This window comes from Schistosoma haematobium, chromosome 3 (assembly GCF_000699445.3).
Source record: "Schistosoma haematobium chromosome 3, whole genome shotgun sequence".
Classification (NCBI taxonomy): domain Eukaryota; kingdom Metazoa; phylum Platyhelminthes; class Trematoda; order Strigeidida; family Schistosomatidae; genus Schistosoma; species Schistosoma haematobium.
In genome coordinates, this window is record NC_067198.1 from 47,089,033 (window position 1) to 47,102,134 (window position 13,102).

The 13,102-nt window shown below is 34.4% G+C and overlaps 1 protein-coding gene across 1 annotated transcript; it reads left to right on the forward strand.

Moving 5' to 3' along the window:
• Positions 1-6,312: 6,312 nt before the first annotated feature.
• MS3_00010681 (uncharacterized protein) lies at positions 6,313-11,053 on the forward strand (the record flags this gene model as incomplete). The annotated part of the gene is made up of 7 exons (XM_051219079.1): positions 6,313-6,511; positions 7,809-7,825; positions 8,378-8,416; positions 8,506-8,556; positions 8,604-8,660; positions 9,410-9,430; positions 11,027-11,053. 7 exons carry the CDS (start codon positions 6,313-6,315, stop codon positions 11,051-11,053), a joined length of 411 nt encoding a protein of 136 aa, XP_051070037.1.
• Positions 11,054-13,102: the final 2,049 nt, after the last annotated feature.

Sequence of the window (13,102 nt, forward strand, 5' to 3'; positions counted from 1 at the left end):
CTATATGTGACACTAAAACTTCAAAATCAATAGGGGTTGTATTCATCAAATACGAGATTTCAGCTTATTAACATTAACATGACGCAATATGACTGACTGATTGGATTTTCAGCATAGGGGTTGTGGAGATTGTTAAGTTTTTGAATGAGATCATGAATCAACTGGGTTCGAAACTCGCGGGGAGCGGGATCGTGGATGCGCACTGCTGAGGAGTCCCATACTAGGACGAAACGGCCGTCCAGTGCTTCCAGGTTTCCGACGGTAGTCTAACATCAATTGATTCATGATTGAATTTTGTAGACTAGTGAAGACGGGAAAGTGGGAGAGACATATGATTCTCCCTAGTGTGGTCAACTTCAAAGTTAAACTTTAATAGCTTCGAACACACTCATCAGTGATGATCATCATATACTTACTAGTGACTAAATGTGTGTGGAAAGTTCAAGAATCTTTCCTGTTTGAATATTAACGTAAAGAAATGACAGATCAAGTTATAAAAGGCAGAAAATACTTAGGTTCCCTGTGTTAAATTTAGCTTCATGAAAACACCTAGCATGTTAGTTGATTGGGTGACCTTGTTCAAGATGAAGTCTTGTTTTGATATGACTTGAACGTTGGAAGAAGATGAACCTTGGTAAAGCTCATTTGCATTTATTTGTTAAATCATTTTCTTTGACTAGATTGATTGAAATATTGCATATCAGGCCAATTTACAATCATCATAATAGGTAACATATACATTGAAAATCAGTAATAAATCACTTCAACAAGATGAATATTAACTGGTCACACTACTCCTGATCGTATAATCACCTTTAAACAATAATCAATCATCAGTGTACGGGTTTGTAGAGATTGTAGAATTTTCATAGGCTTTATGTCACAAACTGATCTTAAGAAAGACCTGTTCTTGGCTTTAACTTTGAAAGTACTTGGAATTCACTAGCCTTGAACTGTAAACTAAAACCGGTCAACAGGTATTTGAGTGGGCTTAACAGCAAGTACAGCAATCAATTATAAAATGACCATAATTTCATGAATAAAAACTGCCATACTTTTTTCAGTAGCATAAAATTTCGAAAGAATGTTTTATACAAAGGAATAGTGTTGTTGTATATGATGAAACACATATGTACATGGAAGTAATGGTGTTGTCAACTCAAAACATTTTTACACCCACAACTGGGAAAATAAACACCCATCTCTGAGGCATTGAAACTATGACCGTGACGATCGCCCATTGTTCTCCAAATACTTTATTCATGATTAGTCAAAAAAGTTGGTTGATTCCCATACAACTGAGAACAAAGTATCATACAACGAATCGAAGTTGAAGATTAGGGTTTACTTGATTGAATTAACCCGACGAGTTGAAAGACTCAATAAATTTAATGTAGTTTAGCTCAAATACTTGATTGACAGAATTCTATAACTGCTCAAATAATAGATAAATACGACATTGATAATTGTATTTTGTTTGACAAATATGGATAACTCCGTCCAACAAGAGGTCATTTATGGTTAGAGTAACATAGCAGTTAATCCTCATACTACCAACCTAAGCGATATGAGATGGAATCACACAAGTAATAATGGTTTCTTCAAGATTGACGGAACACCTTACTAACTTGTACCAACTAAAAGAAAACTTAAATATACACTATCCAGCAGAAGGTCTACAAACACGGAACATTATCCAACACACATAGAAAATCTTCTGAATAACATCAAATGAAAATATGACTTGTAATCGTCATCAGTGTATCATAAACCAAAACGCACAAGATGTAATAAAAAGATGAAGCAAAATGAAGTCGAATAAGTAGTGTCACGTTCTCTAATTAATAGATGAGGAACGCAAAAACTAGTTGATCCTATAAAAACAAAATCATAAAAATCGTTTGAAATTAGATGATAAATAGTTACAGTGTTCATTCATCTTTGCTCTCTTTACACTCGATTTGAATGTGAAATCCTTTATTTTAAAAAAACTTTAAACTACGCTCACTTCTCAATAGTGAATTCAATGCTATATAGATGAGGAGACGGTATAATCATTAACATTTCTATAAACAATTGAGGTTAACAGAAATATGTTTATTATCAGAAAGGGGTTTTGTGGAGATTATAGTAATTTATTAGTTGAACTCATGAGTTAATTAAAGCTGAACCACCATGGAAAACATGAGAGCACTGAACAGCCGTTTTGTCTTAGTATAGGACTCCAGAGCACTGAGCATCCACGATCTCTCCTCGCAAGATTCGAAACCAGGATTTATCGGTCTCACGTGCGAACCGTTGACCTCTAGATCACTGAGCTGTCATCCAACGGTGTTCATGTCTATCCTCAATCAATCCATGATCATGCGCAACCATCCATCCACTGTTTGAATTAGATAACTGTCTCTACCCGACATTTGTCGGACTCCATTCATCATGGCTGCTCACTAGAACCCCATGAAATACCTCTTGAGGCCAGTCATGGCTGCACAATGTTGAAGAGTCCCATGTCAGGTTATCTATTGTTTCCAGAAATATGTTTGTTAATTACAATATCAGACAATTTACATTTTATAATTATTTTGATACAGATCCCATTCCTGAATGGTCACAGTGTAAAGACAACAAACGGAGCGTATAATAACACTATCCCTAATAACTTTAACTAAATTGATGAACATCTAACATGAACAATGGATCACAGAATAACCTGGTACATGTATTATGGTAGACGTGATTGATCTATCGTAGTATTCATTGTATTTGTTGTGCTGTGCTTTCTGTATACGTTTTATTTTATCTAGTTGTAGATGATTATTATCAATTTGTTTTGGTGCAAGAAATGAACCTAAATACATTGTTCATATTATTATTGAGATGTCCGTTTAAAAAGAATCAAAATTACCCATCTGAAGTCTTTCATTCCAGTAAGTTAGTTGACGAATGAATGATCAAACTAAGTCTTGAACTTAGATGGTAGTTGGAGGTAGTCGACAGGAAACCCTGGACCCGGGTTTCCTGTTATTTGGCACTCGTCAGCAAGGTGTACCTGTCATCTTGAGGGAACTGGTGCTCCCTGACGGACTCGAACCCCTGTCACCCTGTCGACTACCTCCAACCACCATCTAATCTCAATATACGGTGCCCGCAGTGTCGAGTCACCTAGATTGGTGGCCACACTACAATATTGTCGATAGCATTATATCTGCAGTAATAAGGACTAGACACGCAAGACATTGATCGCCACCCAGTGATCAATCAATTGTGATAACTTTTGAACTAGAACACTTCAAACAATCGAACAAATCATATTTCATCCACATTTAATTTTACTATCTATATCAAGTAAACTCCACCTGGAGCTCTTCTGGGGCTACTGCCGGTCTCAAGTCTGGACAAAGGAGGAAGGTTGGGCATGGGTTAGTGATTCCATCCCGTAGAAAACTAAATCGCTAAAAAACGATATTAAAAACGCTAATCTATATCAAGCTGATTATGCCTGTAAACTGGCATCTTAATTATTCATATTTTCAACATAGAAATGAATAATAAATGTAACTTATAGTTTCAGTTAATGGTACACTGGTGAACAGAGGACTAACATCAGGTAAGCACTTTTTAAATACTGTCAATAAAATGAAAAGTATCATGAACCAAACATGTTTAGAAACTTGTCTTCTAACTGGTTCTAATCTTACGAACAAGCATTAAGTGGACTCATTGATAAGATGAATTAAATGTTCAAAAATAGGTAGTAAAGATAATCTAGGATTGCGTATTTTTGGTAACCGAACCCATTAAACGTATGTGATCATATTGTGGTGTATGCTATTGATGTCGACAAATATAAGTAGTATGTATCAACAATCGATAGTGAAGTACCTGGAGGCAGATGATTAAGAAGTTCGAAGACAAGAGAATGAGAACAGAGAATAATTGGTATGGAAACTAAGGAACAGTGAAGTCTAAGACTATTGATTGACATATTACAAATGAAGTATTTACTACTATATGGTTCTAAGATGTTATTAAGAGACTCTGTAATTTATGTGTTCAACTTATGTTCTTGTTCACTACGACATAAGTCTAATTTTATAACTCCGCTGTTCTTTAAATTTTCAGCAGTATCAACGAGCTAATTTCTAATTTGTGATGTCTTTTCTACTTCTCGTCTGATTTGGAAACTTTAGTGCCATTCTACAGGAATAACAGCGTCGTGTTCAAGCAATCCTGATGATCAAGAAGAATATTGAGAAAGAAGTTTTTCAGACTGTAATTACTCATAATGTCTTGATATAGTTATGAATAAAAGTTGGAACTATTTACCATCTAGTTTTATTATATACAAAGTTCTGCACTAATAAGGACTAGACACGTATGACATTGATCACCACCCAGGATGTTGGTTGTGGCTCGGATAGCTCAGTGGTAACGTCTCCGACTGTGAACCTGGTTGATACGGGATGTAATCCGTCAGGGAACATCGATTGTCTCAAGATTACAGATACACCTTGCTGACGAGTGCCAAGTAGAACGAAACCTGGGTCCAGCGTTTCTTGTCGACTACCTCCAACCATCATCTAATCTCAAAGTTTATTTTCGTTGAGCATCAATTAGTTTTCAGGTTTTAAGTTCGTCAATGCTTGAAACTACTTTTACTGCTGTTAATAATAAATGATGATTTCTGGTTATTTCAGTTCATGGAGAAATCAGTTCATAGAAAAGGGTTTGGCATAATTAAATTGAAGCTATTATAACCATAAATGAAAACGGTATAAATTTAAACAACGGTGAGTGATACACAGATGACAAATGTAGGAGCTCATTTCAATGTAAGAGGGCGCGGGAGGTTTCGTTTGGTCAACCTGAGAAATATTAATCAATAGTGGTTCAGTTTCAGCAGTTAGATGAAGTGAGATCTTAGGAAGAATCTGGGATGTAGATGACACACCATCAGACTGACCACGGTCACAGATCATCTCAGTTTATAAGAAAGGAAGAATTTTCAACTTTGATAATCAGAGAAGAATGTGTTTGGCCAATGTAGTATCTAAAATATAAACCCCAATAACACGCAGACGCTTAATACAAACAAGTAGAGATCGAATCCGAAAAACTAGTCTAGTTTCAAACGTGGATGTAGGTTTATAGGTCACATATTCACTTTTCATCAGGTTTTGGAACATATGGTTATCGACATCCTATCATTGTTATATTCTTTGACCTTAAGTCGAAGTTCGACTATGTTAATCGTGAAGAATAATTCAATTCTAAAACGCAGAAAACGTAAACAAAGTACAATGTATGTTAACACGAATGTCACTTACAAATGACTACTATAATTTCTTTTCAAGTAACCAAACTATTGACAACTTACACAGACAATGTGTTAGGTCCCGAGAAACATAATGAATGGTAACTTTGAGATACCTTTATAGACCTATGAACCATTCTTATACGTTTTACCATTCTTGAATTATGTCCTGTCTATCAATTGCTATCTCCTACATTCACAGCCACATCTGGCTAATTCTTGTACAAATGTTCTTTCATATTTTATTGATACGTTGTGGTCTGTTTGATTGGTATACAAACTCAGTATATTTGAAATGAATGATTCATATTACAGAGGCTGAGACCTGCGTTCTGGACTGAACTGGCTGGGCTAGGCGGAAAGCAGGGCTGCTCATACGGGTTCGCACACCATTGATCCGATCGATAAATCATTGCTTTCTAATTGGCGGTCACAAGTTATAACCCTATGAAACTAAACACATGAAGCTTTCAACATCAACCGTTATCAACGAATCTATTCTCTTTCGATCTACTGTGATGTAGATAGTACTTTAAAACTAAGGGATTCGTTATCAACTCTATCGAAAACAAATTCTTACTTCAGAAATGTTTATGGACAGAATATAGTAGATTTAGTCATCCATGATTTACTTGACAATAACTACTGTAAATCAAGCAAGTATAGACTTGCTGAGTTTATTATACCTATAACCTACATAGGTAAGTATGACGACTTTCTTTTTTTATATGTGGAGGATACATCAAAATGATGTTTACATGCAAGAAAACTAATCGATAATATGTTTAACTTATTAATCACCTATTTGATAATCATGACAACAATCACACATTTGACTTTCACTAAGTATCTTGCCTATTATCACATCATAGCAATTCAATTGTCATCTCATCATATATGGATGGATATAAGGTGTGGTTCAACGACAATTAATGTATGCCGTTAGATGAATACAATTGGTAGATGTTTGATAATGTTACATTATCGCCTATTGTCATATGTATAGACTCCTTTATATGTTTAATCTCAATTGGTCAAGCTTATCTATATATAAACATTGTAATCCGTTCCATTGGAAATTCATACAATATCCAATGGTTAAGAGTGATTTTCTATTGACTCCATATCAAATTATTATATTACCATGTATTACCCTTATCTTTTGGTCTCTATTTCTTATAGTCTTCAGAAGTGATGGTAAGTATAACTATTTATGAACAATATAAATAACCCTAAACTTGAAAGCATCAGACGACCATTTTCGTTGTAGTATATGACTCTTCAGCATGAAGCATCTCATGATGGCCTAGCTTAGAACGACTCATGAATTCAATTAATAAAATCAAATATATCATTTATCAAAACATAATTAACACGAAATTCATTATTTCGATTAACTTGTGGTAGTCGGTATTCAATATAATGCTTAAACTTTGTATACAGTTCGTCGTGATAACCGTCCTAGATAACGCCTGAACGGTATATTAATCAGAAGGCGAATACGAAGCGTTGATTAAATTTATTATGGTACCACATACAGATATTCAAAATTACAGATGCGGTAAACAAGAGTTGTGCCGAAAGACAAGCGAGTGAGTCAGCGAATATGAGTACGAGTAAGCTAGTGAGAGAGCAATGAACATGGATAACATGGACATATATATACATAGTGAAATGAATGAATCATCAAATCAATTAGGCGGATAGTAGTAAGACTAGTAGCGTGAATAAATGCTTGGGCAGTAAGCAATGCTCAAGCATACATGTTCATACATTCGCAACAGTAATAAAGATACAATGATATAGATATGTTGTTGTTGTTGTTGTTGTTGTTGTACAGGTGACTTAGTTCGTTAATAAGTTAACACAATGACTTAATCGAATTAATGGTGAACAAACTCAATAGCACGTGAGCTGTTATAAGTTGTGAACGATCAAAAAATACGTTCCTTGATTGGCATCGAATTTTTTCATCGTATATGCTTGATCCGCATTTCATTAATCGAGTGTAGATCAATCACCCTTATTGGCTGGATCTAACTATTTCCAAGTGTTCAATTTCTTTAAGATGTCTTTTCTGAAATACCAACACTGATTTGTATCGTTTGTGAAACAGCTCAAATATATTTAGCCTTCTAAAATAGTCAAGCATAGATAAAACAAGGCATGTAACGTGGATTTCTATATTCTCTATCATGGTGCACATGGATGTTATCGATGACAAAAGCCTATGTTGTTCATTTGCTACTGATAGATTTTAGACTTTCTTCATGTGTCACAATTGTCCCTAAAAAGAAAATGAAATCACAAAGTACTTCGGTGTCTTGATCACTCATCTGGTTCCACTGTATCGCTGATCCCAAACTACATATTGTTATGTTTCATGAAGCACCCTAAACTTAAATTCCTTTTCTTCTACATAATGCATTACCTTGTCAATACTGTACATGTTAAAATAATCAATTTGATAAAATTGCTTCACCGTTATCTATAGGAAGTGGGAGATGGAATGTAAGTTATAGTTCAATGAAAGAATCAATGTTCGAATATTTCAATTTGAATTATTGTAAACAATACAATACATTAAGATGATGGTTATAGATAATCAATAGGAAACCATGGACCTAGGTCACATGCTATTTGGCACTCATCAGCAAGTCGTGATATTTGGCACCTACCAGCAAGATGTACATGTAATCTTGAGAGAGCTGATATTCCTTAGTGGATTCGATCCTGTATCACCCAGCTTGACAGTTAGAGACGCTGCCCGGGCCTCGACTGACCTCCTGTAGGATTGATATATATTTACAATTGATTGATTACTGGATGATGACTAATGTCAGATCCTTCTTAGTGCAGATCGTATCCAAGTATCACATAACTCTGATGATTGTCACAGCTTGTTCTATTCATCATTACCTAATTATTCAAGTATAGTGGAATCGCTAGCAGTATATAATATACATTTTGTTGATATCTCAAGAAGCAATTGATCAAATGTCTAATCCAAAATACTCAATTCTTCAATTTATCTGCTCATTTTCATACTTTTTTGTTTCTTAGGGAGACATAGATTGGCTTATTCTTAATTCAAGGCGACAAGTATGTTCTTCTATTTGGCAATAATTTTCTAAATTCAATTGAGTAAATGGATTCTCAGCTTTCTATTTCTATTCAATAATTCCTTTCAGTCAAATGTAACTTGGTTTGTGTTTAATGAAACGAAGGAACTATGTTCTTGTGTAAGTGAATGATGAGAAATAATCGATTATAATTGTTTTTTGTATAGATTGAAATATCCAACTTTGGGAACCTTGAACAAACGAAATTTCTTGGGATTGTACATGTGACTTAATTCTATCATCCCTACCTTACTACCACTAAAATTGGGGAACGAAAATAGTCTCGAAATCGACATTAAATAGAGAAAATGCATCATAGTGTAGTGAAAAAAATCACAGGTGAGGACAATCGATCATTTTAAGCACAACATTATAGAGTTACTTGATGAAATATGAAAGCCATACTCCAGCAGTATGCATCTAAGATGGGACCCAGGAGCTACCGATCCTGATTGCGAATGCTTAACCTCTAGACCAGTGAGCTGGCATCCCACGTTTAACTTCAGTTACTTCAATTACTGTCTTTCCGATTCCCAATCATTTATGGTTTCTAGATCCGTGTTAATATGAACTAATGTATGCATTTGCATATATGTGTAGTAATAATGTAGTGAAGGAGAACACAAGTGAGGAAAACCGATCATTTTCAGCACAAAATTACAGAGTTACATGATAAAATAGAAAAACCATACTCTAATACTTTATTTAAAAAATCTTCGTTAATTGTCTTAGACTTCGCTGTTCCTAGATTTCCATACCAATTGCTTTCTGTTACTGTTCTTCCGTTCTTGACCTTCAGGAATCTTCTGCATCCAGACATTCTTTATCTGACTAGCGTTATACACTACTTATGTCGATATAAGTAGCACATACCACAGTAGTAGTTCAAACTGCATTTTCACTACATATTTGTTTGGATTTCGTTTTAACTATCGAAATAAGAAGGATGTAATGACACATATGTATATTATAGTTTACCAAACTTTTTAATGAAGTAAGTTCTGATGACATTTTCACAACCTGATACAGTACGATACAATGATTAACATTATATGAGATTATTAAGATTAGGATAAACTAACAGAAATACAAACGGTGTCGTTGAATATATTCACTTCCCAAAAGTCGAATTTATCACCCAGGATGGGATAAAAACAAGTAGAATTAATGGGCTCACAGATAAATACAAAATGCGATTTAAGTAGACGATTGTATGGTGAGACTATAATTTATGGACGAACCAATCAGATACAACGTAACGATTCTGAGGTTTCGCCGCGAAATGCATTCGTACATTCGGCTAAATTAAGTCTTGGTATTATAGATTATGTCAGTTCGTGATGAAAACTCTAAATCTAATTGCTTACCCTCAGTTGGTGCTTGTTATGAGGTGGACATTCTCAAGGTCACTTTAGCGTCGATCATAGGTCGTCCATAGATTATGGTCTCAACGATTGTCTTTATCAACGTTTCCAGATGCCAATACTTCTCATTTTTATCTTTGCATCTCAACAGTTTATGTTGGTTTATAGGAAATCAATCCATAACAACCGAATCTTTTCTAGGACTGATGCAAAAAATGATTGATTGACATGTACGAATCAAATTCATTACCACTGACACCTTATTCCCTATAATGCGGGAAGAGAAAGCACAGTTTTAAAGTTTTACCATACGTAAAGAATCAAACAAATTTGGTCTTAGGTTGTTTGCTAGACCAGAGAAATTTCATTTGGAATATATGACTAATGGAGTTATTTGTGTGGATATAACAATTTAGTGTGAATTTAGAAGAATTGTAAGTTATTGCATATTTATTCCGCTAAATTAAATTGCAAAGAGAATGTGAGATTTTTGTTTAAAAGACATGAGATATTTTGATGGTTGAGATCATGAGTTAATTGAAGCTAGAGCTCCATGGAAAACTTAGAAGCATTGAACGGCCGTTTCGACCCAATGTGGGACTCCGCAGCAGTGCTCATCCATGATCCCACCTAGCGAGGTTCGAACATAAGATATTTATCAAATTTACTTATTCAAAGAAATGAACATAATAAGCCATAAATATTATAAGCTATGTGAAATGGAGAAAAGCTGTCCCATCAATGTTCTAGTGTATCTAACACTTCATGCATGATATTACAATGTGAAACTCTATTCATTATAGTTTTCCTCAGAAAAATTGTGAGTTCAAATCGTGGAATATAAAACCAATTAGTTCTCTATGAATTCGCAATTGGAAATGTAATAAAGTAGAGGATCATCAATGTTCCAAATGCATCGTGTTCATTGATGGATGTGATGTTAACACTGATCATACCTTGTGAGTTTCATGAGATCAAGCTTTATAAAGTAACATTACAGACCCAAACACTATTGTTACTCAGTGTTCTGCCACTTACCGTAATACATCAATCTGATGACTACTTATCAAACCATGTTGTTGTCGGTTCATGATCTTAGGTAAATTTGACATTCATCACAAACACCCCATACTGATAACTGTGATAAACTCAAACTCAGAATTATGAAATTTACTTCAACTCTTATTTGACGAATAGGTTGTTCTATTGTATACTCAATAAACTAGATGCATCCAACTTACTGCTCAATATGAGAAAGGATAAATCAAAGTTACTATTGTTTCCTTATACACAAGGTGTCAGTAAAATTGGCAATTTCATTTCATTATAAACAATAAGATTTCATTTACACAACACGGTCAGAAACAAAATATATTAACCATGAGGTAATATCCAGAAAAGAGAAAAAGATTACTTGGTAAGTTGATACCCAAATATTTATAATGAGATTATGATAGATAAACTATAGAACAGTTATATCATATGTATATTCCAGTATTCAATTCCCAAAATGTGGAATTATCATACACCATATGATAAAAATAAATATGATTTCAGTAATTTCAATTGTTCTGACGATGGGTCAGTTGAAGCTAGATCACCATGGAAAACCTAGAAGTACTGGACAGCCGTTCCGTCCTACTTTGGGACTCCTCATCAGTGCGCGTCCACAATCCTGCGCGAGCGCTTAACTACTAGACAACTGAACCAGCATCAACGATGTTAATATCTAACTGCAACTAATCCACGAAATCGAGCGACATATCCATCAATGTCTTCAGTGAGTTAATATCTCATAATTGACTCATGATCTCAACTATTGAAATTACTATAATATTAGCAGAAACCCCTTCTGATACGATTTCAGTGTTTTAAATTTACATTGTGCACAGATGGATAAGAAAGACTTGATTATGAATTCTTGGGGGAATTCAGCAACTTACCTGAATGACGCAATACCCTAGTGTTACCCCACTTTTTCACTATATATATCACTTAACGACCGTTTATTATAAATCGACTAACAAAACTAACAAATTTAGATAACATTACGAAGAGTTGACATGCTAATTTCAAATGAACTCAGTATTGGGTACGATTGTTACCAATAAGCAAATAATATATTTGTAATATCTCAATGAGATGAAAAGTTAAATTTCCTGTCTTTTCGTGACTGTGTAAGCAGCTTCTTTAGAGAATAAATAAACTAAGTATATCTAAGTGGTATAAAGGAATAAAGCAATTAAGAAACAAGTCGGACGAAGCCACTGTCATTTTACTCCCGTGAAGATGAGGAAACATCCTTGTATATTTGTGCGTGTGTGGAAAATATGACACTTGTAATGTTAAAAGATGGGGTCGAACTTGTGTATATGATAACATTGTGATTTGTAGATAGAATGAGACATGGTAACTTGGAGAGATACTTCAAGTCAGATGGCAAGTAATACCATCTTTCCTATTCAGCAATACATGGAAAACTTCAGCTACTCATATTTCTTTCTAGTTGAAAACGTTTTATTTCGTATTATTTTGATATTTTCCAAGTCGAATGGATGGTTGCTGAAGATCGCATGCATTCCAAGTAAGAATCGGAGTCAGACAAGACTGTCTAATCTTTCCATTCCTCTTTCTTCTAGAAGGAGCTGGAAAGGATTGTCCAAGACAGTGTTGGATGGAGAATGCTCGTGAGCGGCCTACGCTATTTCATGAGAAGTAACAGGCGTAACTAAGTAGTAAATAAAGAAGATCGTATGCACTACTATTCTCCATCTAATTTGGAGATTTTTAATAACACATTATTGAAGAAAACACTTGTTTTACGTATATTAAGTGATTTCGTTATCTTTATTCTTAAGTTCATAAAATAGAAGGATGTAGGGTGATATTGGTGTTTCATTATGACCACACATTCAAATGACTTCCATTTTGAATACTTCACAACTAAATAAACTTTCATTTTCAATATATGATTAACTCAAATATCTTTATTATAAACTATGACTTAGTGTACATATCCCACTAAATTTGTAAGTGATTACATTGTTGTTTCTATATGAACAATTAGAAATAAAATATTTCCTATGGAGATAGCTATACCAGGCAACTTAATATTCATTTGAAGAAATTGTTATGATTAAATTCTATCATGTTAATAAACCTATTTATGTTGAGGGCCTGCTTAAACATCCGGGCTACCTATTCCTGCCATTTAGATAGTTCAATAAGTTTCTTTGTTTGTTTTAACACATCATTATGCCTATTGGTTGCATAAACTATTCAGGTGAGTTTATGACCTTTCA